General features: G+C 38.8%; 1 protein-coding gene across 3 annotated transcripts in view; it reads right to left on the bottom strand.

The window, feature by feature from the left end:
• Positions 1–736: 736 nt before the first annotated feature.
• The window catches only part of LOC135084025 (transcriptional activator protein Pur-beta), a 40,300-nt gene continuing 13,118 nt past the window's right edge, over positions 737–27,918 (bottom strand). For 2 of the 3 annotated variants that reach the window (XM_063978767.1, XM_063978769.1), the window contains exons 3-9: positions 19,305–19,417; positions 15,194–15,358; positions 13,786–13,964; positions 8,046–8,169; positions 7,289–7,414; positions 2,288–2,380; positions 737–862 (exon numbers count right to left, since the gene is read on the bottom strand). In XM_063978767.1, the coding sequence (XP_063834837.1) occupies positions 827–862; positions 2,288–2,380; positions 7,289–7,414; positions 8,046–8,169; positions 13,786–13,964; positions 15,194–15,358; positions 19,305–19,417 (836 nt within the window). In that variant the 3' untranslated portion in view covers positions 737–826. The remainder of the gene's footprint in view (positions 863–2,287; positions 2,381–7,288; positions 7,415–8,045; positions 8,170–13,785; positions 13,965–15,193; positions 15,359–19,304; positions 19,418–27,918) is intronic. The other variant, XM_063978768.1, reaches the window with a different exon arrangement.

A 27,918-nucleotide genomic window follows, 5' to 3' on the forward strand; every position in this document is an offset into this window, starting at 1 on the left:
GTAATTAGATTAAAAGGCCACGTACATGTGAATTTGAAGATTTGACTCAAAGCTAGTGGCGTCCCTGACGCAGACCCGACGCTCGCCCGCGCCCGCCGCCTGTCCTTCGCACACCAAGTGTATGCTAACAACCACCAACTTGTCTATCAAGTGGAAAAATCTATGCTTTCATGTTTTACGAATCTCCAAAAGTAGTGTGGTTCAAACAAAGGGACACCCGCGGGCGCGGCGAGGCGCTCAAAGTGCGCAGGCGCGCGTGAACTATTACAAATAAACCATAAAGCTCAAATATTTTATCACATCCTTACATCTACCGGAGTCGCTGTGACGTCAACGGCATACATACATATAACTACTATATCGGGCGTCCGAGCACAACTGGCGGTACTTTAATACGATACAACAATCAACACCAACTCTAACTACCGAAACGTCCGAGTCCAAAAATTTGTCTTTTGTATTCCTAATGTTTGCGTTACATCGTAACGCGGCCAAAATTTACGCAGCATCAGTTAATTCCATGACGTCAACAGTAGTAAAAGTTGTCGTACCGCGCGATAGTGGTACGGCCACTTGTGACTCGGCGCCCCGAACATACGTATATAAAATACTATATACAGATAAGACGAACGCATCGTCAGCGGCGTCGGGCGGCGCGCGTCCGCTTGGGCCCGGCGCGGGCCCGGCGGGGTCCGGCGCGGGCCCGGCGGGTGCGGCGTGGGCCCGGCGCGGCGCCCGGCGCCGGCGTGCGGCGGGTCTGGTTCGGTGGCGGGCTGTCGGTGTCGCGATAGTCGGCAGTTCAGTAGTAGGCGCTCAAATCCTCGCATCAAATCCGGTTCGGCGCGTTTCCTGGTAATGTGTCCTGGAATTGATTAAGTCGCTGTTTTAAGTCGGTTTTCGGCATTCACACACCAGAAACTTTATTATTCCCCTTGTAGGAAGATATGCTAATCCTGTCCGTTTAAAATTATGAACCTGAAAGATTTAAGACTGTAAACTTTTATTGGTCTAGTTGGTCTAGTAAATATAAAATCATCAATTAACAATTTCGTGTTTCTAGAGCCGAATCAGCTCACCACTGACAGGTTGACAAACACAGGCACGGAACACGCTTCACACTTGACACGTAAAATCTTTCGTATGTTCGTTTTAGCCAAATGACGTCCACTGTTGGACAACCAAGGATTTCCACAACGACCCGTCCTGCGCCGCCCGCGTCCTATACCTTAGTTCTTTAGAAATTTCCCTAAATGTAAACAAATATGGCCAACTGACATTGACGAATTTTTAGTCTATGTCAGTTGATCTACTAGTGATGCGACAAAATCTCTCGTTAATCGCAATTCTGTAAATGTCATTTACGGACTGCAACAGACGATTATTAGATTTTTAAAGATCGTTTGTATAATTATTAAGATCAATCCCTCTTTCTGATTGATGTTGAGATCAGTAATGTGATCGTCAAACTAGGATCTTCTTAATCAAAGAAAATTTAACTTTCCCTTTTTTATTTGTTATTTAGGAAATATAATTTAAATTATACTGTGGGTCTAGAGTAGACAAAGTGCACAATAAAATCGTAAACCAGTCGAAAAGTGGTCGAAAGGCTTTTTTTATGTGACACTCGTCTGTATAATAAAGCTGAATTCAAAGACTTCTTCGCGAAGTGTGTTGTTGCATTCAATGAAGAAAAAATACATTGTTGAATATAACCTCGTTTATATTTTATTTTAAATTAATATTATCAAAGTAATTGGTAATTGAAATAATTGAATACTTGAAATAAAATCGATAAAATTTACAGATTATTATCTATGAATATTGTCTATGACTTACAGATTTTCCAGAGATAGGACCTAAATTTAAACGCCAAATGTCGATTTGACATTTTAACATGAAGCACAAATTTTCACCATCCAAATATTTTGTTAAAATATTTTGTTTTCAATGTTAGATTTCATATTTGTTTCATCATGAGAATAAAGTTGGTTTCATGAGCTTGTGAAATAATGTGTATGATATTAAGAAAACGTGAGTATTATAGTGTAATTGTGTGCACAAGTGTTTGTTTACATCGATGGAAATTTCTAAAGAATTTAGGATTAGTACTTCCTGCGATCTTCACTAAATCGCCGATCCACCTACTGAGAGGCCCGTCCACACCACGTTTTCGGACCGTGGACATACAATGCCGTAGTGAAAACCTGGGATTATTTTTGGCACCGCCTGTTTTTATGTGTATTGTTTATTATTTCTTGTTCTACTTATACAGCAAGCTGGTACTCACTACATCGAATACGGGCGTGGTCTGCGCGGTGGTCTGGCGCACGCTGCCGCCCGCGCCGCCCGGCCCGCCGCCGCCGCCGCCGCCGGGGCCCACCTGGTCACAAAACACGTTAATATTCCTCAATATTACATTTATTATTATTTACGGCAGAGTAGAATACATTTGTCACCAACCCCTACTCTTCCCGCGGGTGTCGTAAGAGGCGACTTAGGGACTACACATCAAAGAGAGAACGGGCAGCAGCGCTCTCTGACAAACATAAATCTTTTAAACTGCGATCTCCAACCCGCCTGCCAAGCGTGGGGATTATGGCAAAACCCTCTACTATAGTGGAGGAGGCTCATAGTCCAGCAGTGGACTGTAAAGGGCTGTTGATGATTACATTTATTATAATTTTCATTTCAAGCAAAGGAAGTCCACTGCTTGACCAAAGCCTCCTTCAAGGATTTTCACAACGGCAGGTCTTATTAGCAATATAGGAGTTCTAAAAAAAAGTAGGAGTTCCACAAGGGTCTAATTTGTGCTTTCCAATAATAAAGAAAGTTGGGAGTGTCTCAAGGGTATATTTTGTGTCATTTCCTATTCCTAAAAATGTTAAACAAAAGTGAGTTCAGTAAGGATCTCCTTTGGGTTCTTTCTTATAATCCTAAACAAAAGTAGGAGCGTTTGTTAGTCGTATATCTCAAAATCAAAAAATCCTTGTAGCTTTTCACATATTCGCATTTCGCCGCGATAAAATAGCACTTTTCAATAGCTTAGTAAGATCCATCCTCGAGTTTGGAAGTGTGGTTTGGCGACCTCACTATGCTTCGCACATTCTACGCATTGAACGAATCCAGAAACGACTTGTCAGACACTTGGTATTCTCGCATTTTAGAGACAAAAGAAGGTACTCGTATAATGAGATCTTAACTGACTTGGAAATAAAAAGCCTAGAACGTCGTAGAGACCTACTTGATCTTTCTTTCTTTTACAAAATTATGAGACATCATGTGCGTAGTCCAGCCTTGCTAGCGAAGTTTAACTTCAAAGTCCCATTACGAATACCACGTAAACCCATTGAACCTCTCTCCCGCCCCTTTCGAAAAACTGTTCTAGGAGCCAACTCTCCTATATGTCGGATCTGCAAGATCTACAATAAATGTAGTGGTCCCCTGGATGTGCATTTCATGTCCCTACCCAAATTCAAGGCTACAGCAACCGACTCTATATCATAATAATTCAACTTATATAACATCATTTATCCTAACTAAGCAGCAACTTATATTTCTTGCAAGCTGTGTATACCTCTAAGTGATAGTGCAATTAGCTTAATATTTTGCGTATTTTTTAACAGATTGTGTATTGTTGTACCTATCGTTGGTGTACCTAATAAATAAATAAATATCATAATTTCTGAATAGATTTTTATTGTTGTAGTATAATTTTTGATCGCTTATTACAATTGTCTAAAAAATTCATAGTAGATTTACTTTCCTGCCTGTAGGCTTAATAAATAGGCTATTGATAATACATGCTACATCAAAATTTGCTACTGTTGTAAAAATCTGTTAAAAATATATGCTAGTAACAAAATATACTACTGCAACGTTGGGCGTTGGGACGATTAAATAAGTAGACTGACTGCGTATTAAGAGCAATTAAAAGTGCGTTTTTTGACGTGCATTGCCTTATATACTATGTAAGGGATGTGAGTGTGTGCATGGTGACGCGCATACTACACCTCCCCCGTTTTTTTTTTGTTTTTTTTTTACAAAGAATTGAATGAAGAAAAAAAAAATTATACAAAATTGGGTACTTGACACCTTGGTAAATTAAGACAAACAAAAGATAATTTTAGCAATGTGTAAAATTAGATTGAAATTCAAACTCTATGTTATTGATTACTGGTGTCAAATAGCCATAACAGTAAGATAATATTAATAAAAAGAAGTTACATCTTGATTTATTAAATGTAAGATTTTCTAAAACTAAATGTGTTGTTGACGACTATTTAAAATGTTTAAAAAATATATTAATTATAAGTAATAAAAATAAAGTCGCATCCAAGTATTTCGTACTAGTACCTAAGTCATATCCATTAAAGTTTCCATTTCCGAGATAAATACATCATCAATTCTTATGATGTGGCCACCCTCATGTTTTAATAGTTAGTAGATCTACTACACTTACAAGTCATTATTTATTTATTTATAGTCGACTTAATTCATTTTATCATTTCATCATGGTACTTTTATAAAATGTGCGCGCACTTTATAATAATATTTATTTATTTATAATAATCATTTAAATGAAGGGATAATTTTAAGACTTATTAATGTCTCCAACTATTCTCACAGAGATATCTAGTATGCACCATGATCGAACGAAGGATAATTCCCCTTAATATTATTTATTTTAGTACCATGTTTACATAATATTCATATAATATTTCAATATTCATTCAATATCTAACAAAATACTTTACAATCTCACAAACCTACGCAATCAATGCACAAGAATATCTTAAAACTTTTGGGTGATCAGTCCAAAATAATTAAAAGTATCCTGTGTAATTAATGCATACCTAACTTTTAACTCATCTTTACAAACAATATCAAACTATTTTATAACTTTTCCTATCTGAATTTCAAACCAAAACCTGCATTATAACAACAAACCTTTATCTCATAGCCTTCATCATTTAATAACATTAACGTACCTACATTCCTATGCCTACAGTTTTCTAAACTCACAATAAGTTTTTATTTTATTAACTTTATACATTGTATAAATTATATTCATGTCATAGAATCAAAATTATTCTTATTATCATCATCTTATCCGTGCAATTATAAGTTCATAGTTATAACATAATTTCTAGTTACATAATAAGTCATTTACTATACTGAATATACCGTTATAAAATCATAGTTGAAACAAAACAAAACAAATAGCATTTGTGTTAAATTATTACGTTCATAGTCAAGAACTTTCAATTACAGTTAATCATTGTGTAATATCTATTGTGTGTTGACCCAAATAAATTAAGCAATCGAGTAATCAGCCAAGTGATATTTTACCTATACTGCAAAATATTTTTCAACATAGCAATCATCAAATTCTATATCACATTTTCAAGGGTATAAATTACTTTATTATTTCGTCATTACATAAATATGTTAATTTATTAATATTACTGTATAATGAAAAAAAGTCAACATATTGTTTTACTCCTAAATCCAATCAATAATCCAAATTAATGATTTGTTAAAGATACACATTTAGAAATGCGATCTTGGTGGTCTTAAAAAGTCTACAAATTATGACAATGATTTAAAGTGTTTACTTGTATACCAAATACAATTATTGTTTAAAATGTAAAGATCTTAATTACAGCGAAGTATTGTGTCGATACGCTAGAAAATACCTACATGTCATCATAACGTGTCTGATGCTAAATCACGTTTTGCTGATTTGCAATAAGTCGTATGCGTTGAGTGCAATGACATGACTGAGTAACAAAATCATTGACCTACTTCTAGAAAATCAAACATTTTAAAATACAAATTTTAGTAATAATATTAATGTAAATAAATCCTAATCAAATAAAATGTAACAAAATGAGGCTGTTAATTATCACTCGTGTGATTGTGTAAAAACTAAAAATACTCAAATTGGTTAATTCCTGTTAGAAAAAAAAATTACTCATATTTAACTTCTGCAAATAAAATATTATGCGAATTATTCAGTATTTTCATATTCAGTATTACATTATTATGTCGTCAACAAACGTTATTATTAATAATTTTAACTTAAACATAATAAACATTTTACATCTTCAATAAAAATATCGAATTCTATATTTATTCCTTTCAGTATATAAAATTGCAATTTTGTGAATTAATTTGAAAATTATAAATAACTTGAAAAATTTGTGAATTAAGTTTAAATTAAATTAGTACATTCAATATATCCATAAAAATATTCTCACAAAATAATTTACTTTACAAAATTACGAAATTATTAAAAAAATATCATCAATTTAAACCAATAAATTAACATTTCAAAAATTAAATTAATCTCCAAAATTTAAATGATAATCATAATTAATGAAAAAAAATATTTTACCGTAGAACGACGACCTAATTTTTAAGAGGACAAGAGGACTTTTCTTCATGGGGCAAAAGGGGACTTCGGCACGGGGACTTATCATGATGTAGGGTTCTCCCGGCTGCAACCACTTCCGACTCGAACACTCCCGGCACCCTGCTAACTGCTGTCAACCTCATCATCTGGCTCCATCATCGCCCGGCACCCAGCACACTGTTGTTACCTCATCTGACTCCATCATCGCCCGGCGCCCAGCTTATCCAATTCGGTCCGTTTTCTTACTTCTTGATCAGGATCAGGAAATTCTTGATTTTTGGCACTTGATATTTCTATTTCACGTTCATGTTCGATATTTTTATTGAATTTTGAATTAAGTCTAATTTTTAGTCTATATTTTGTTTGTTAACTTTTAATTTATTTTATTTCACTTTAAATTACTTTATTTATTCCAAACCATCTGCTCAGCGCTGCGTGAGCAGCACTGGCAGGGTCGCCATGCAACGTTGGGCGTTGGGACGATTAAATAAGTAGACTGACTGCGTATTAAGAGCAATTAAAAGTGCGTTTTTTGACGTGCATTGCCTTATATACTATGTAAGGGATGTGAGTGTGTGCATGGTGACGCGCATACTACACTACCGATATTACACGCTACAACAAAAAACGCTATCACGGTGAAATGCGAATAGGTGAAAAGCTACAAGGATTTTTTGATTTCGAGGTATACGACTAACAAACGAGTAGGAGCTACCATAAGGGTCTATTTTGAGTCCTTTCTTATTAACGCCAAAACAAAGTAGGAGTTCCACAAGGATTTATTTTGAGTCCTCTCCTACTAACGCCAAATAAAAATAAGCGTTCCGCAAGGGTCAATTTTGAGTGTTTGTTTTAATAATGTTAATAACTGACCATCTGCGGGTCCTGCGCCTGGTGGTGCGCGCGGCACATCTTGTCGCAGTAGTCGGCCAGGATGTCGCGGAAGCGCGTCCAGCACTTCTCGGGCACCGTGATCGCTGTGCGGAAGTTGCTTTTCACCTACAAACACGGGAACTCTTGAGTATTATTCGTTAAGAGGATTACATCGCGATCTAATTACGAAGTCAGCGGTACCAGGTTCCCCTCCCAAAAGGTTCATGCACCAATTAAAAACTTTCACACAGCTAGATTCATACACCAATTAAAGATTTTCACACAACATTATCATTCACATTTGTTTAGTTATGTATTTCTGTTCATTTTGGTACATTCCATTATCACGAGACTACATAAAAATATAAATAGAGCTGAAGGAGAAGGGTTTTAACAACCTTATTCCCAACTCATCTCCTTGCAGACAATAATGGAATGTAAATCTAAAATTTTATTTAGGAGAAAGCGAGCGCTGGTATTTGAACGTTATTATTATAGCTAGTACATGTCTTTAAACTGATGAGTAAGTTTTTTTCAGTACAAGAAACAATTAGTGATCAAAAAACACCAGTGCGCGCAAATCTCTGATTGTCAGGCTGGATATAGCCACGCTTGTGCAAGAAGATGGCGCCATGTCTGTTTCAATTGCTTTTTTTGTTTAACTACTTTAACTGCGAAATTAAATGTCCGCCATAGTCCCAAGCGTGGCCGTACCCGCTCGTTACTTGCTACCGTTAGGTTCAAGTGCTACAATTACTTGTAACGATGGTACCACCTCGCTGACTTTCATGTAGATGCCGCGGTTGTTCTGGCCGATGTCGAAGTAGAAGTTTTTGTTGTCCACGCGCAGGTGCCGGCCCTCAGGCAGCTCGCCCTTGAAGCTGGAACCGTAAGGTTCACTTTGCATTACCACCGCACAGCTCGCGCCACGATTGTTAGAGCTGTGGTTTTTATACAGATTAGAAAGATGTTAGAATAGAATATTATTAAACCTCTAACTCTAAACACTACTTCTGTTTATTGTCACCAATGTGTTATCTGGTTTCGCGACTCATGAAAGGTTAAGTTTCAGAACCATGGTTAATGCTACACAATTAACACATTTGCGATTTTGTTCTGCCACCTAGTTTAGGTATTTAGCCAGTATTCTTGGAGGCAGCTTGTGTAGCACATGCTATTCCTACCACAGCTCTAATAATCGTGTTAAACTGGAGTTGTAACAGCTAGGTTGATTTAGAACAACGATTACTTTATAAAACTCTTTTATTAATTGGGCTTTTAAACCAAAACCCACGGTTTGAAGACCTTGGCATGACCTCTTTGGTCTGCTTTATAATTTGCTTTTGATAATATTCTCAAATGTTTGCTTCAAACCTCATACAAAACAACAATCTAAAAATCACATGACAATCAAACCACAAATACATACATAGAAATTCTTGGAACATCACTAGATAACCTTACAGCTTTCAACTCAAAACCTTTACATATATTCAACATTAAAGAATAATATTTATTTTACTGGATGGATATTATAAGATTTCTAACTAATGATGCCCCAAGGGTTAGAAGAAACAGAGAGACAGTAACATCAACTCGAAACACCTAGGCGTATCTCAAATTTTGAAAAGAAAAGCTAATTCTATAAATAAATAAATTCTTCAGAACTTGAACAACGCCACAAGCTCATCAAACCCTATCTAACAAATTAATGTGCATTATTTGGGAATATTTTTATAGATAATTAATTTTATTTCGCCTGGAAGTGTATTCCGGTCTTGCCACATCATACTAAGTCCGATTCTCTCAAAACTCGAATCGAGTCTAGGTAAAGTCTTATTAAAATCGCTGCGTAAATTGCTAAATGATACGAATTTAAACAGTTTATTTGCAAGGTAAACATGTTGTTAAAATTATTTAAGTGCTTGTACACATGCAAGGGCATACAGTTCATTAATATAATTTTCGAGATTTTAAGTGTCAAAAAAACCCCATTTGTTTAGCATCCATTATGACCAAATTTAGAATGGCCCTTAGCCATGTGCAAAAATGACTATAAATACAGGGTGTTGTAAGTTGTGGCGTTGTAGACGGGAAATTCGCCTAGGCGTTTGATAAATTTGGACTCGACAGTACGGTCAGATTGGTTCACACCTAACGTTGCCGTGGTCCGACATGAGCGGCGACCTTACGCATGGCATGGAAGAGAAAAACACGAGTTAATACATTATGGCCAATTGCTTACGTCTCTTCATCTCATTCGTGGAAAAAACAAATTAATATACATAATTATATGCTAATTTTAAAAATAGCTTCAACGCAAAATGCCAAACAATCACAATGTCAAACACGCATTGAAAATCTTAAACAAACTTATTCATGCCAAAAATGTAGGTAGTTCAATATTTTTGGTTGAAATGTGATTCACGAAAAGACCCAAGTGTCTATGGTTGTATAATTTGACATTATGCTTTTTGTCATTTAGGAAAAGCCTGCAGTTTTAGAATAATTTGCGTTATTGAATAATTCATATGAGCGACAAACGATCCATTCGTTAATTTGGGTACTTACACAATAATAAGCAATAGCAGTTCTCAAATACATCATGTTGTTTGAAAATAAAGTATAAATATCACAGGTTGATCAATATTATTCGGTTTAAAAAGTTATAACAATATATATTGTAGGTAAAATAAGTAAAAATTAAAATGCCTTTTTGTTTAGACTGCAAAAAAAAGTAGATATTAGCTTAGGCGTAGACCACAGACTTCTTGTCGCCGATAATTGGGTAATCAGTATGGACATTTATGAAAGTGCGCACATTACACCGATTTGTTCTTCATACAGATTAGAATCGGGACCAACTATCGGCCGACTAAAAGTCTGTAGCTGCAGTGTCATAAGTACTAAAGTAATTTTTGTGTAAGTCGTTTGCAAAACCACAACGCTGTGTTGTGACTTTAATGGCTAAATTTAATTCAAATTATTATTCAACACGTACGAAAAACATATTAAAATGAGTACAACTTGGCGACGTGTGTGTAACACTCTGTATTAAACATGGGCGTGACGCGGCTTGTGTACGACACGCAATGTGCATTTAAAATTTATGCAAAATGTGTATTAGTCCAATCAAAGAGTATTTACATGTATGCGTAATGAATATGAAATGTTCAAAATACGTCCTTGGCGTATTTGTGTGTTTTGCGTCAATGACATTGTTACTTCAGAAGTAACTGTATGATATGAAACGTAAGTGTAAGTCATATGAAACGTAAGTTAAAGTCCTATCAGTACGAAACGAAAGTATAAGTAGCATGAAACATAAATGTAAGTCATATCAAAAGTACGTGCAAATCAGATGAAACGCAAGTGTGAGTCACGTTAAACGTAAGTGAAGGTTATATTAGTATGAAACGTAAGTGAATATAGTGTGCAACGTAAGTGTAAATAGTATGACAATTAGATACATATAGGTAAGTCATATGAAACGAAATTGAAAGTCATATGATGAAACGTATGTGGAAGTCATGTGGAACCTAAGTGTAGTTGTATGAAACGGAACTGTAAGCCTCGCAGACAACAGATTTTTAGTTAATCCGTATGAGCATGTATGGAAGTGTGTACGTACAATACACCGAATTGATATCGGCCGATTCCTCATACAAACTGAAATCCGACCCAACTATCGGCCGACTAAAAGTCTGCAGTTTGCGGGATGCCTAATGCCCGTTTCGTTTTCACCATCAAATCCCTAATTTTTAATTGACCCCTTATGTTAACACAACCGTAACCGTTCGCAATCCGTAAACGAACTAAAGTCGCTGACATAGCCCAACGGATTAGCAACATATTACTCCATTAGATATCACTAAAACTTTTAATCTTTTAAATGTAAAGAGTACAACTGATATCTGGGGCATCTCTGTCAAGATAGTCAAACACATTATTGATATAATTTCCCCACAGTTAGCGATAATATTCAATAATTGCATAGAGAAGGGCATCTTCCCCGACCTCATGAAACATAGTAGACTAATGCCACTATTTAAGTCTGGTAGCAAAACCGACCCTGGCAATTATAGACCCATTTCTATCTTGCCCGCTCTGAGCAAGATTTTTGAAAAAATCATACAGGAGCAACTTATGATTCACTTTGGCTCTAATAAACTATTTCATAGTGAACAATATGGTTTTACCAAGGGTCGTTCCACCACCGATGCCGGGGTTGCACTACTTAAACATATCTTCGAGGCTTGGGAGAATTCTCAAAATGCACTAGGGGTTTTCTGTGATCTCTCAAAAGCTTTTGACTGCGTAGAACATCAAACGCTAATTCGCAAACTGCACTATTATGGGGTGAAGGACTCGGCTTTGGATTTAATACAATCCTATTTAAACTTTAGAGTTCAAAAAGTTGACATAAATGGTGTTTTGTCTTCTGGGTCACCTGTGAAAATGGGAGTTCCGCAGGGGTCCATTCTGGGTCCATTCTTGTTTCTTATATACATTAATGATCTACCATATTTTGTTAAGGACTCTTGCGAAATCGTGTTATTTGCTGATGACACATCTTTGATTTTTAATATTGATAGAAGTAAAAATAACTTTGACGATGTAAATAATGCACTAACAAGAGTTTTAAGTTGGTTCACTACAAATAATTTACAACTCAATGCAAAGAAAACAAAATGTATAAAATTCTCTTTGCCTAACGTAAAAACAGTTAGTACCCAAATAGAACTTAATAATAATGCAATCGATCTGGTAAACTCTACTGTTTTTCTGGGAATTACCCTGGATTCAAAACTCCAGTGGGGCCCCCATATAGAAACTCTGGCGGGAAAGCTCAGCTCAGCGGCTTTTGCAATAAAAAGGATACGGTCGTTAACCGATGTTTCAACAGCTCGCTTAGTCTACTTTAGCTACTTTCATAGCTTAATGTCATATGGAATCATGCTATGGGGCAAAGCTGCAGATTTTGAAACAATATTTATTTTGCAAAAACGTGCGATAAGATACTTGTATAAAATGAAAGCAAGAGCGTCCCTTAGAGAATTGTTTAAAGAAATTGGCATTCTCACGGCCGCTTCACAATACATCTTAAACTGTATTCTATTTATTCAACAAAATATTAATGAATTCAAAAAGAAAAGTGATATTCACCAAATTAACACTAGAAATAAAAATAAATTGGCTATACCCGCTTTTAGACTTAATAAAGTGTTTGCCACATTTATGGGACAAGGTATCCATTTTTATAACAAAGTCCCTGATAAATATAAAGAGCTACCGTATAATAAATTTAAAGGTATAGTTAAAGATCACATGCTTAAAAAAGCCTATTATACAACTCGAGATTTTCTTAATGATAAGTCATCCTGGGAGTAGGATTATGGTCCTCATGCTCGCACTAAAAATAATTAAAATGAAAAGTAATGTATAAACTAATAATAATTTCTCAAATGTTATAGTGTCATGCTTCTCAATCTGGACTGTTACTTAGCTTTATTATTAGTTTTTTTTTTTAAGAGATAACTTGGAATTGTCATTCTCACTAAAATGTCTCTGGGGTGGTGGCGTAGTGAGGCGGGTCGTTACATTCCCTCTAATATGGTCGAGTGAAGCGATGGCTGGTTCACTCGTCATGTCTGTGAACAGGCGCTGCTTTCGGGGACTGGTCAATCCAAGTTATTCAAATTTATGTATGCGAGTCATTTCTACTAGTACCTTAATATGTAAGTCTAGATATTAGCACGTCACTACCTTGTTTAATATACCACGCAATCTTGTATACCCATTCTTATGATACACCATACAAGAATGCATGGTAAATTCAGTGAACTGCTCCTGAATCGAATGTACCTACTACTACTATATTATTTAGGTATTTATATTAACCGGCAGACAGTGGTGACTGAGTTTGTTGCGGCGCTTCTTCTCAGCACTTGCCAAATGTTGGTCTCGAAGCGCTGGTAGGGTAAAAAGATTATGAGACATGTAGAGGCTCCTTAAGAGCAAAATGACGATTTGTAAGAACTATTTATTAGTCTAAACAAATAAAGAAATTTTGACTTTGACTTTGACTTTGACAAGCTGAAGTGGCAATGGGCAGGGCACATAGTACGCAGAACTGACGGCCGATGGGGCAGCAAGATTCTGGAGTGGAGGCCGCGCACCGGAAAACGCAGCGTGGGACGTCCACCCACAAGGTGGACCGACGACATCATAAGGGTAGCAGGAAAGCGCTGGACGCAGGTCGCTACCAACCGGGTAACATGGAAAGCATTGGGGGTGGCCTATGTTCAGCAGTGGACGTCTTATGGCTGAGATGATGATGATGATGATGATGGTAACACAACAGGAATTTTATTTTCATAGGGATCACTTAAAAACTAGGGATTGATGGTGAAAACGGACATAAGTCCATTAAATGTGAGTGTAAATTGTTTTAAATGTGACGTGTGCGTGTGGGCCGCGATGACATGCGCACTCACCCGCCGTCGTCGGTGCCGAAGTCGTCGAGCAGGTCGGTGAGCGCGTCGCGGAACTCTATCATGCCCTGCGCCGGCAGCGCGACCTGCGAGCGCGGGCCGCCGCGCGTGATGGTCTGCGAGACGCGCAGGAAGCGCCCGCGCGAGTTCTCCTTCAGGTCCAGGTAGTACCGCCGGTTGTCCTGCGCGGTATGGGGTACACAGGAATTTAAGGAGGAAAAAATCAAAATCAAAATTAAAAATATTTATTCAGTTTAGACCACAAGTGGCACTTATGAACGTCAATAGAAAATAATAAAAAAAGAAAAGGTAGCCCTTATGGGGCACTTTACATGTCTCCTTATCTTTTGGGCCCTACCAGCGCTTCGAGACAAACATATGGCAAGTGCTGAGAAGAAACGCCGGAACAAACTCAGTCACCACTTATTGCCAGGAATTAGGTATCTAACGGTAAGAATAGTCAAATTTAAGTACATCAAATATGTGCAGACTGAACTGACCACGCATCCTTGTCATCAATATAGTCTCGAACCTTGTAGTACCCTTTGGACATAAAGGTATTTTTTATATGTATCTTAAATTTGTTTATTGGCAATTCGACAAGGTTGTGTGGAAACAGTGAAATCGTTTGGGCTAGATAAAGGTCCGGCCAAACCAACGCGTGCAGCCTACGTGCGCGATGGGGACCATTACGCGTGCTAAAGTGGTTCACACTGCCGCGTTCGCGTTTCAGGCATTTATCTAGATTCTAGAAAATTTCCACCATTTTAAAATCTGAAACGTCAAAATAACAAGCGGAACTGATCGCCGATCGCCATAGTGCACGCCATTGCGCACGCAGGCTGCACACGTCTTTTGGCCGAACCTTAAAGGACGAGGGCGCAGAAAATCAATGGAGGTAGCCAGTTAGTCGTCAACGTCATAGACCGCGACACAACTGGAAATCAGCAATAGCTGGTGATCAAAATCTCAGGTAGGCCCCATTCTTACTCTCATCATCTTCGTCCAGCAGAGTGGGAAGAAGGCTGTAGGTGTGCGGTAGCAGCATATTGACCCAAATCCGTTACCTGTCAAGCAGCATAAGCCGGATCTTCACTAGAAGCAGCCTCGACTGCTCAAATGGAGACGCTGCCTCAAACACAACTCGTTGCGAAGCTTTCGTCACCGCCGACCGAGCCACATTTCGTCGCTCGGGACGTGGTAGCCACTCGGCCAGAGGCTGCCTCTAGTGGATACGCGGCTTTACACCATTGCATTTCATCACCATCTCCGATTTGAGTATGCCGTCGTCGGGCATATTGGACAAACTTGGCCTACACTGGTTGGGTTTTATTGGCGGTGAAGCTGTAGATCCTGGCTACACAGGAGTTGCAGCGGTGGGAACGAGAAGTGGTAATAGTAGGGCACTCACTTTGAGCATCATCTCGGACTTGAGCTTGCCATCGTCGGGCACGTTGTCTGGGTTGGGCGGGCCCAGCGAGGAGTAGAAGTCGCTGAAGCTGGACAGGTGGTCGCGGAACTCCGCCGCCGTCGACATCGCCAGGAAAATCTGGCTGCGGCGCCCGTCCGCGCCGATCTGCAACGATCACCGCGCAGAGATGTATAAACCCACTGTCTATGGTGTTATGGTGTATATTTATATCTAACACACCAGAAAATATAGCGTGGGACGTCCACCCACAAGGTGGACCGACGACATCATAAAGGTAAGTAGGAAGGCACTGGACTCAGGCCGCTACCAGTTCATCAACATGGAAATCATTGGGGAAGCCTATGTTCAGCAGTGGACGTCCTATGGCTGAAATGATGATGATGATCTGGTACTTATAGTACAAACTTTGACTAGTTTTGGATTACAGGGCAGAGTAGAAATGTCCAAGGATATACTCAAAGAAACGATGTACATACAGTAACTAACTACAAATAGGTGTTGCATGAACACCCTTACATAATCAAAATAACTTATTTGCACTGCCAATAATTTTAAACTGATTCCTAAATAACAAATAACTTTTAGACACGAGCATTTAAAAATCTGGAGAAGTCATTAGTAATTAATTAGATAATGAAACGGGAATTATTTCCTTGTCTTTCTTCCTTAATACATTTGTAATGTGAACCTGGGATTATCCGAAAGTCCAAAGGAAAGAAAAAAGTGAAAAACATATTTCCTTCCTTAACAAACTTTTCCTCAACGAGAGGAATCCGAACTATGTCCACAGCCCCTACCTATCTCAGAAGCAAGCGATATCTTTATTTGTGCTTCGTGTTGGAATTCAACTGAACGCGGGCCTTATACTTAAGAATAGATTCACGTCTCTAATTAGACCGGTTTTAAAATTATTACAATAGTAATCTAGTTTTTGGGCGTTTCAGAATATCGTTTCCCCTCAGAATAACGGTATGAGAGTTCACTTCTCTGACTATTATACGGCAACAGTAAGTAGGACATGTAGGAACTATGTTTCAGTTACATTACACGACAAAAACTTTCACACAGCTTTTGAAAATGTATTCACACAAGTTTTTAATTTGAGGTCACATCACATCGTACTATTAAGTACACATCTCGTAACCACAATGCTCTTATCAGTCATTGCTCTTTGCAGAATGTATTATCTTCCAAGAAAGATTAGCGGAGCATTTATTTAGGAACTAAGACGTTATAATATAAAGGATAGTGCTCATCATGACAAAATCTGGACTATCTCAATAATAATAATCTACTTATCTACATAGTTTTTTGAACTCATAGATTTGATATCTTATCTTACCTTTAGAAAATCCATCAATCAAACCTTTTTATGAATATCGACTCGACAAGCATTATTTAATTGTAATAATTGTGATCACTATTCCGGGCAAATTGCTAACATTTTCAGAGTTCGTCTAGAGCTAAAAGAATTGAAAACTTTTGTTAACTATCTAACTGACATTTGTTCACAAAATTGTGTTTACAGTTTAAACTTCAGTAAGTCTAGTCAGTGAAATCCCTGGAATTCACACCCTCATGTATTTGAATATTTATCCGAAGGCTAAGAGTAAAAACTCAGGACAACCGTGACCTTTAGCTTAGACCTGAGGCGCGACAGACGGCAGCCAGGCTTCGCAGAGCAACGCGATATTATTGAGTCGTCGGCGGCACGAGCAACGAGGTCACGGAGGTCGCACTTTGTTTGGGCCGTCGTTATCGTTAGTATCGTTATCGCCCGCAGTAACGATCAGCTGTTTATCATATCAACGTAATCTGTAATCGGTTTTCATAACGATCGATCTTTGACGCAATCTGCAACACTCGCGCGGAATCGATCGACGGAGCCTTATTTTCTTTAACTGCACTTTTCTCATCATTATGCTATACCAAACATACTTTATACCTATCGGCAGGCTACTGCGCAAAAGAAAATTGTAGACACCGTGAACTTGGATGAACAGGCTTTCAATTTAAACATACATTTTACGAGTAGATTCGGCACTAATGTACCTTATAATGTGTGTTTAACCATAATAATGACAGTTAAAATTGCGAAGATTTAAAACTGCTCTCATAAAAAAAAACATTATTGTGGCGTAAAAACATTAATACAGGGCGTGTGAAGTTGTAGGGTGACGTTGCCGACGACAAACCAAACTCCGTGAGTTTGTAACAATTCCGTTTTTTATTAAAGTCGCTGCAGACATCGTTCATTCTCGCAGAGTTATAAAATTAAATTGCTTTCCATTGTTCGGAAAATAAAGTATTCTATTTTATTGTCTATTCGAGACGTTATTAATATTTGAAGTGAATGTCGAGTCCCAAAATACAAGAGCAAATGTCCAATCTGCCCGCGGCTCCACACGTGATTCCGGACCGACAGACGAGTCCATCCCTCAGGCCTAAGCTTGTAGGACATCTGTACATGTTTCCGACACAAAAAGTTACCTTTGACATTACAGAGCAATCCCTATCTTTTATTAATTGGGGTGCGCCAATAAAGTACATATATTTGGTAGCATGGACACATTTACCACTATTTACTGTAGAGCTCTGTGTCGTACGGGAAAGGTGGTACCTATTAGACCAATATTTTTAAGAGTCGCTAAATCACCAGTCAGATAAAATGACAGATGAAATGACATTTTGCTAACCTAAAACTTAAAATTGTGAAGTTATTTGCTCTAAGCATTGTCAAAGATTGACTCAAATATAAAATCATTATACCTCTTCGATGATGGTATAATAATGTTCCAATCAATAAATGATATGCTAAGTGTGTGTAAAGCATAACAATGGCGTGGGAGGCCTCGTGTCAGGGAGCAACCGAGTTCCACAGACAGGTATTTTAACATTTGCTTAAGTCGTTAAACCAGATGAATTCAATGTGTAAGCATAAGCAGTCAGTCAGCTCAGGATATCTAATTATAATTAAATAAAAAAACATTTGCGCATTGCAATGTTATGGTTTCAATCTATCATCCATAGATCACTGATTTGGTAATAAAATGAAGTGTATAACTAGACTATCTTGAATCATCTACCTATAAAGCATGTTTGCTATAAATCTGACTCGACACGATTTATTTATACGCACTAAAATAATAAATATAACGTTTTCTTATTACCTATGCTGCTCTGCTATAATAATTGATAAATTACTTTTATTCATAATTTACTAGTTATATTTATTAAGTTAATAAACTTAGCTTTTAGTTATGACGTACCATTTGATTGTACTCCCAACGATGAATCAGTTGAAGATGCGCAGTTTGTGCTTAAACTTAGTATTCGAAGCTTTTAGTTATGACGTACCATTTGATTATACTCCAACGGTAAATCAGTGAAGATGCGCAGTTTGTGCTTCGTAGTGGAATCAATACAATGTTGGTGCACAAGATGTAATAGGTACGTAAACCTGACGACCTCTAAACATAATAGGGCGTCTGCTCTTTGTCTGCGGCACACCAGAGTTTAATAAAGCTTGTTGCCTGTTTTATGAGCGAAAAACCGGCCAAGTGAGAGTTACAATCGCGTGCGTAGGGTTCCGTGCACATGATTAAATGTACAGTTAAATCAAATAATATTGACTTCAAACGGAAATATTATTTTTCATACTTTTATAGCTGCTTATATTACAAATCATTTCAAGAAAAAATTGTCTATCTGTCCGTGTCCATGCTGCAGTGATCTTCCATAACATCGTTATAAGTATACAAAGTATGGAAATTGTATCGTTAGCAGTTTATACAGGGTGTCACAAAATTATCACATCACACAGACTGACACTGGAGGTAGCCGGAACTAAGACGGAACAAGCCTATTATGTCCATAGAAAAGTTTCATGAGTTTTTAAAATAAAACCAATTTTAGTGATTACAACCCGCACACCTGGCGGCCGCGGGGAGGGGAGCAGGAGTCGCATTCTAGCGAGGTGCGCAGTTAACTCGACAGGGTTGTAATTATTCGATGTGTCACGTCTTAGGCGTCTACCTTCGGTGTCAGGGTGACGTGCTGATTTTGGGAGACCCTGTATGTGAGCACTGACCTCTGCAACCTTGATGAAGCGCCCCCGGCGGTTCTGCTTCACGTCCAGGTAGAAGCGCTTGGACTGGATCTGCAGCATTTTCGTCGCCAGCTCCTGCTCCTGCTGCTGTTGACCTGCGGACCAACAAATACAAGTCTTTATTATCTAGGCCTTCAGGGCACGTCCCATATCTAGCTTGCCACATCTTAATAAAAGTAATTTATTTTCTGTAAATAGGCTTAGAAGGTGCTTTTGTACGTCCCACTCCCAGACTCCCAGTATTAAGAACCCTACCACTACTTCGGGACAATAAATAGACCAGTGCTGAGAAGCAGCGCAGCGCAAGAAACTTAGTCACCTTCAGGACAACATATCGACTGAGTTTGGACGTAGAACGTCATATTCGCAAAATATAATTACGAAAAATATGGTCACTTTCTCAAAAACAAACGTGACATTTTGTGAAAGTGACTTTATGTTTTGCGAAATGACGTTCTGCGTCAAAACCATCGGCTGGAACTCTGCCCCCGATAGTTGAAAGGCCGCATCTAACACTTTTTTCGGATATAAGTAAGTTGAACTCAAGGACAGCTAAGAATTACCCATTTAAATTGTTTGAAACTTTTTATCTCGCTTTGGATTTCGTGTTATCGGGGGGACAACTGGAACCGAGATGTCGGTACTTGTACGGACGATGTACTTAGTAGATCGCATCTGAACACTCCAAGAGCGATTGGATAATAAAATGGACTTAAATCAACACTGAAATTCAAAATTACTAAACCACGCGCCTCGCAACATATTTTCTTTACTGTAAAAAATGGCTACCTCAATATTTACGAGTATCTCTCGTACAGTCGCAAACAAAATATGTATGTGTTTACGTTTCATGGCATGTAATAACAGAAAAGGATGTTTGAAGCTGAATTTCTTACAAATGTTGTCCAGACCAAAGTAGACTCAATCAATAGTGACGAGTATGAGAATATCATGTATCTACCGTGAATCATAAAAATGTTGTAGATAGTCATTGAGATTTTTTATTTATTACGAGTAGGTAATACAAATACATTATACATCTAATGTATTACACAAAGACGGAACATTTGTGTAAACATTACTAATTGGCCTTAGAAAAATATACTTATTGGTTATTTTCACAACAGTGAGTTTTTTTCTTTTTGCGCTGCTTTCTCTCAGCACTTTCAAAGGTAAAAAAGCTATATTTATTTATTTATTTAAAATCTTTATTGCACACATAAAAATACAGTGGTACAACAGGCGGTATATTAGGACAAGTAAAAGTTGTTAAAAACATAAAATATGTACCTACCACATTTTAGTCGAATGATTTTACATTTAACCACAATTTAACCTTCAAGCGGGCGCGCGGTCTTTTGTAACGGCAGCGGTCGCGCGTAAACGAAAAGACCTATGGGGTCTAGTAAATAAATAAAGCACTTATTTTCCAATAATCATTTATTATTTTGTACGCAGATATATTTTGATTGTATTTAAGTCTTTAGTAATTTGAATTAAGTTAAAGAAACTATTATTTAATCAATTAACATGACGAAAATATTATTTGGATCAAAAACTAATTTTTGAACACAAAATGTTTTAAAATACCTCAGAATAGTTCATATACCTGGTAAAAACGATAAAAATGGCAAAATAATGATAAAACATAATTTTATAATTTTGGCTCAGTTTAGCTTGGTCTCTGAGCTCCGATTCACTCTCTTTTTCGTCTTTTCGTAATAATGCCTCTGTTATTTCACTTTGTACTAGCAGTCTACGACTTATTTAATAAGAAGAAACAGTATTGCAACAACTAACTGCTTACCACTTGATATTTAACATGACATTTCAACACTTGACAATAATTAGCATGACATTTTAACAATATTTTTCCATTTTTAATAATTCATTAATTCTAACTTTATTTTATAATTTATTATCGAAACGTTTAATAATGACATTTCCACCAAACTCAATTTGTACATTAATTTCTTTTGACTAGTAAGATCGTAGTTCTGTCTCCTTCCTAAAGTTGCTGTGCCCTAACTGGGTCCACATTGTATAACTGCCTAAATTGTAAGACCTATAAATGTGAATGCTAATGTGGTTATGCAATAAAAGTATTGAGTATTGAGTATTGAGTATTGCAAGCTTAATTCAATAATATTGGGTGATAGACGAAGAAATGTTATATCGCATAGAGAGTCGCGCGTAACCTTTTCGACGACAGGCGCGTGGCGTGCTTTCGACGCCGGCGCCGCGACTAAAACAATAGCAAGCCATAGGGTGGGAAAAGCGCGGAGAGCTAAGATAAGCTCTTTATTTCGCTCACAATGAGCAAGCGACAGGCTACTAAAAATGAGAAATATGTGTAACATGTAAAAAAAAAGTTATGAACGAAAATGTGTTAGGCGCGGTCGATTCGACGCCGCGCGCCCGCTTGAAGGTTAAGAAAAAAATAGTAGCTACAAAAGTATAAAAACACGAAGTTCAAAAACAACAACTTCCGGTAAAACATAATATTTTCACTTTCATCAAAACGAAGTCTTTTTGGTGTTTCATTGTTTTTTTTTTTTTTCAAAAAAATAGAGATGTAAAAATAGAGTCGGTTTTTTGACTGCTTTATGTTACTACTACCTACCTAGATTTTAAGTATAATATTGTTACTAACACAACTCTGTATGGATCATAATGGTCTGAAAATAAACGTATTATTATTTGTGTTATACAGCGTTAGGACGGCAGGTAGGCGACGGGTCCCCGCCGCCTACCTGCCGTCCTAACGCTGCTGCCCTGGGCGACCTGGGCACAGCTTCCTTCCTATCAACCCTTATTATGTCTAAGTATCTATTGTTAGGCAGGGCTAGGGCTCTAGGGACTTAGTGTCTTAAGGAATAGGGACTCTAGGCTCACTAGGGAGTTAGTTCCCTTCCTGACCGCATATCCCGGGCACGGGAGCGGTGCCTTACAACCACTGCCTCCCGCCCGTACATCTTCGAGCCGGATATCTTCGAGCCGGATCCTTACAATCACTGTCTCCCGCCCGTACAACTTCGAGCCGGATCATTATCATCAGTAACCTTCAGGACCCTACAGTCGGTCTTATCAGTTTATTTACTTGGCGTCGGGAAGGGGTGCCTTACAACCACTCCAATTCCCGACTGCTCAAACATTTCTTACAACATTTAGCATTATCAAGACATCGACATTATTTGGTCTTCCAATCCCATATCAATCGGGAATATCAATTAATTTCAGTAACATTATTATTTGTTACGTAACATCATTCATTCATAACACTTCGCAAGCAATGTAGCAAAACTGACCAACTCGTGAATTAACATTTTCACTGAGCGCGGTCTTAACATCATCATTATCAAATCATCAAATGGTAGCAATCAAGTAAGCTATCAACTTTATCATTATCAAGGTTACGTAGCAATCAAGAGTCTACATAACTTATTATCAAACAAGTAGCAATCAAGACGCTACAAAACAAGCAAACAAGATCAACAAAGTGGCAATCAAGACGCTACTGATCTTAACATATCATTTTATCAAGTTGTAGTACCTAAGCAAGAGGCTACAATTAAACATCGTGGTCCGTACGGTGCTACTCACAAACAAACATATAACATTAACATTGTGGCCCGTACGGTATCACTAAACATTATCATTTATCATTAACATTGTGGCTTGTGCATTGCCACAAAAACATCATTTTTTACATTATCATACTTTGCTACATTGCAAGCGCATTTCTTAGCATCAGCGATTCTCGCACAGTTTCAACATTCTGTAAACGTGAGCATTTTGCAGTCAATGACATTATCAAGTAAGTAACAAACATTTTATTACGTTTCAAAGTAGGTCAACTTAATCATAGGCAGTGTAGTTAGCAAAATTGGGTGGGGGAAATTACAACATCATAACATCTTAAAATCATAACATAACATCAGGCAGCGTATATTCAACTCAACTCCGCTAGCCTTATCAAAAACATTTATCAGTTCTGTTGTCCTCAAATATCAAATTATTAATACCTTCTACACCAACACCTATACTATCCTATCATCAAGCAACGACAACTACAATTATCAAGTAGCATCAACTACCATCAACTACCAACCATCATCATCGATAACTAAGGGGACTGCAGCCTGGACACCAAGCAGCCAGGACACTGCACCCTGGACAACAAGCAGCCAGGTGACTGCAGCCTGGACACACAGCAGCCAGGTCATGCACCCCCACAACAGCAGCGCTACAGTCGGAGCATCAGCATCTCCACTGCAGCACTGGCACGCATCATCAGAACAGCAACAATCTGACAGCAGCGGATCAGTTATCGGCCTCCCGGAAGTGGGTCTCACCGGTAACCGAGAAGTCGCATATGCTGTTCAGTTCGACACAAGCCAAGAAGGCAAACTATCAAGAGGACGACAGCCAGAACATCAAGAAGCCTAGACAACCAAGGGGACTGCAGCCTGGACACCAAGCAGCCAGGACACTGCACCCTGGACAACAAGCAGCCAGGAGTCTGCAGCCTGGACACACAGCAGCCAGGTCATGCAGCCCCACAACAGCAGCCAGGCCATACCAGCAGCCTTGGCCACACGTCAGCGCCAGGCCACATCAACGGCCTTGGCAACACCTGCCAGGCCACACCAGCAGCCTGACCACACCAGCGTCAGGCCATATCAGCAGCCTTGGCAACACCTGCCAGGCCACACCAGCAGCCTGACCACACCAGCATCAGGCCATATCAGCAGCCTTGGTCACACCAGTACCAGGCCACATCAACAGCCTCGGCCACACCAGTGCCAGGCCAAATCAGCAGCCTCGGCCACACCAGTGCCAGGCCAGACTAGCAGCCTTGGCAACACCAGTGCCAGGCCACACCAGCGCCAGGCCCGCGAGCATCCTGGCCTCACCAGGAGCCAGACCCGCGAGCTGCCTGGTCAACCAACCAGCCAGGTGGACACCAAGTGGACAGCCAACCAGAGGTCCACCACCTGGGTCATCAACCACTCATGGAGTCACCGGCAGCCAAGGTCTTCGGTCATCGGGCAGCAGGGCAACCACGTGCAGCATCCTCCGCGCCTTTTTTTTCTGCGAGATGCCAATATGTACGAGCACGATCGTACATCCTGCTGCACCGTCAGCATCGACCGCCGGGCGACCCATGAACCCTCAACGTGCACCGTCGGCACTTTACACCGACGGCACACTAGCAAATACTTATAAATGTGTACAATCAATAACTTATGTATAAATAGCAATAGAATCATAACAATAAACAGATATCAACCGTCCGTCGTTGTGTCTCATTTCCCCCCGCTGCGGCCAAGACACCCTTAGCCGTCGCTATGATCAGTCCGGTGAGTCTGCCGGGCTGGCAGCGGGTCCCCGTCGCCTACCTGCCGTCCTAACGCTGCTGCCCTGGGCGACCTGGGCGCAGCTTCCTTCCTATCAAACCTTATTATGTCTAAGTATTTATTGTTAGGTAGGGCTAGGGCTCTAGGGACTTAGTGTCTTAGGGAATAGGGACTCTAGGCTCACTAGGGAGTTAGTTCCCTTCCTGACCGCATATCCCGGGCACGGGAGCGGTGCCTTACAACCACTGCCTCCCGCCCGTACATTATTATTATTAAAAAGAGTTTTATCAACAACCCTTGATGGCCTATTAACAGGGATTTTTCTGCCATTTGTCAAATACAACTTTGGTTTTACAAGCCTTGGACAAAAATACCTTCCAGAAAAAGTTACCGGTATGTAAACGCTTCATTTATGATGTACTGATGAACTGTTTTGAAAAGTCACTAAGTTTTATCATCAGTCGTTTTGAGGGAATAATAAACATCCACTCGGCACAAAGTTCCGCGACACAATATTGGCCAGGTGGGCTTCGTTTCTATAACCGAAGGTGTCCTTCGATAGTGTTATTTCTGCGTGAGCGGCTGGCATCCCGTCGGCTCGGCGCCGCCTCGCGCCGTCTCCAGGCAGCTTCCAGGAATCACGCCGGGAATCAATACGCGACAATGGGGCCTTTGTTGCCTAGGTCCCCGGCGGACCACTATATGGGAACTACCATCCACTAAAACCGTGCCAGTGTTAAGTTAGATAGAAATATTTTAATGACACAAAACATTTAGGAAGGTAGGTACTAGGTACATGACAAAAAAGGTAGGGTAAAAACTGAGCCTCGGCATTTATGCTCGAAAGGGCATGTCACGAAGCTGGTCTTCCGCGGACGCCCTCACAAAGAGTGCCAAAAACATTACACAATAATACTCATATTGTTTTTGTTTAATTCAATGTTTTTCAAACACATACTTTCCGTGTTTTATTTACCGTCAACGCAAACAAAGGGATGTTACTCATGTTTAAAACACTGATTATGTTAAATTGGTTTCTACCCACAGATTCGTCTACGTCTTTCTGTTCTGGTCTTGTCAAGTTCAAAATTACAGTAAAAAATATATTATAGTTACCTATTCGTATCAAAAGGATTAAATTCGTTTTCATAAAGTAAAAGCTCTCCATGCAAAGTTACTTATACTAATTCAAAATCAGATAATTCGTAATAATTTGGTGCTTCTCTCCCTTTAGCAGTCCTAATGTGAAATGAAAGTGACATGTCTGACACTCAAACATGAATTAAACTGGGTACTGAGGGTATTACTCGTAATTACAACTTTATTTTTGCCACAAAATAAGCTCTACAAACAGTATTTGCAATAATTTGATTTTGAAGAAAGTCGAAATATTCACTTAAGCTGAATTTAAATTGTTGTTTTAAAGTGCTACTTTTGTGAATAAACATTAATTTTACACTCCATGTGGTTTTAAATCGTTTGCTTTTGGCATACAAAATGTTGCTCAACATGCACCCTGCAAGGGTTAGCAGGGGGCAAATTGTTACGCGACGTGGCATGAGTGTGATTTGGTCTATTGTTTTATGGAGGTGGTGTGAGGCAATTTTTAATTTCACCGGTTACTTATTATCACATGGTGTACGAAACATTTTCACACCTGAATTTCATTGCGAATTTTCACGATTTTCAGCATTTTGAGCGATTAGTGTGGCACGACCACGAACGTTGCCTAAAATGTGTACGTGAATGTAATTCGAACGTGAACCTCTCATTTGTATGAACATAACTTACCGTATTTTTTATGTTAGTAGTACTTATTAATATTCAGTGTTAGTACTTGTTTACTTCGGTAAGGTACTGAAACTGTGTAAAACTTGTAAAGTGACAGTCAGCTTACCTACATATTTCAAAGTCTGAATCTGAGTAAAACAAGTAACTTGAAAAAATATCTACTGTTTCAGGTCAGATGAGGATTGAATCAATGACTACAAAATTACAATGAATGATATGATAATTATATTAATTTTATAATTATTACTATAAATAAATCCATTCCGAGATGTTCCCATGGTTACCAAGTTTGTCACCAGTTAACATATTATTATTTAGTAAATAAAAAGGGAACTGTCTAAAAATTCAGGTAATGAGGGCTATCGTTTTAGCGCTCACCAGTTAGCGCCACTGTAGAGTAAGGTCCTGTCACTTGCTAGTAGCGAAGACAGTGGCGCCAACTTGTGAGCGCTAAAGTGGTAGGAGGATTATCGCATTTGCACTCATCAAGATGGCGCCACTGTAGAGTAAGGTCCTGTCAATCGCCAGGGGTGCCAACTGTTAAGTATAAAAACGATAGCCCTCATTATTTAATTACATTGAAACCTGTTTTGATACTACAGTAACTATTATCTTGTACAGGTGCAGTACTCTGCCAGTGTAAATTACATTTTAGTAAGTCCGATACCTAAGTCGATACGATACGGTGATTCTCATTGTTACAGACAGATTTATAGTTATAATGTACCGGATGAATTAGTTATCTACGGTTCAATTGCCATGAAACCGATTCGAATAAAAACTGGAGCTGTAGATAGTGCAAGCGAAATATCAGCTGGACCAGCTCACCGACATGACTACTGACCTGCACTAACTAAACCAATGGCCACTAAACCAAAGTTAAATTAACCGGTCTCACCGATTGCGCTAGTTTCCAATTTGCAATGTATTATGAATCGAGCGTCCGGCATATCATTAATTATGTTACTTATTAACTCATTACCGGGGATTAATTTGCATTTCCACGCGATTGTATTACGGCTGGCGGCGCTTCCCTATTAGCCTAAGTATGCTATTCCATAATTATCGCTTCTGTATTCGCATAACACCTCGGTCTAGGACTTAGACTGTTAGAATCACTAGTCAGGAAATCCTGGGTTCGAGTTCCAGGTGGATTGAGATATCTAAGTTTGCTGATCAAATCCACTAATTTCGCCAATTCGATCTGAAGTTTGTTTTCACATAAATTAACCCCTTTTCACATTATAAGTATACACTAAAGCACTAAACTTTGCGCATTCATTTTTCCTCTCATGAAAAATACAGGGTGTGTCAGAAAGCATTTTCCCCGGCTGCAAAGTGCATTATGCATCGGAGCTCGCAGGCGCGAGCCGTGCTAGTGTTGCTCGGCAGCACGGGAATTGAATCACTGCAACTGCCGCGAGGCATCGACTCAAACACGATTC

The sequence above is a fragment of the Ostrinia nubilalis genome, chromosome 25, assembly GCF_963855985.1.
Source record: "Ostrinia nubilalis chromosome 25, ilOstNubi1.1, whole genome shotgun sequence".
NCBI lineage: Eukaryota > Metazoa > Arthropoda > Insecta > Lepidoptera > Crambidae > Ostrinia > Ostrinia nubilalis.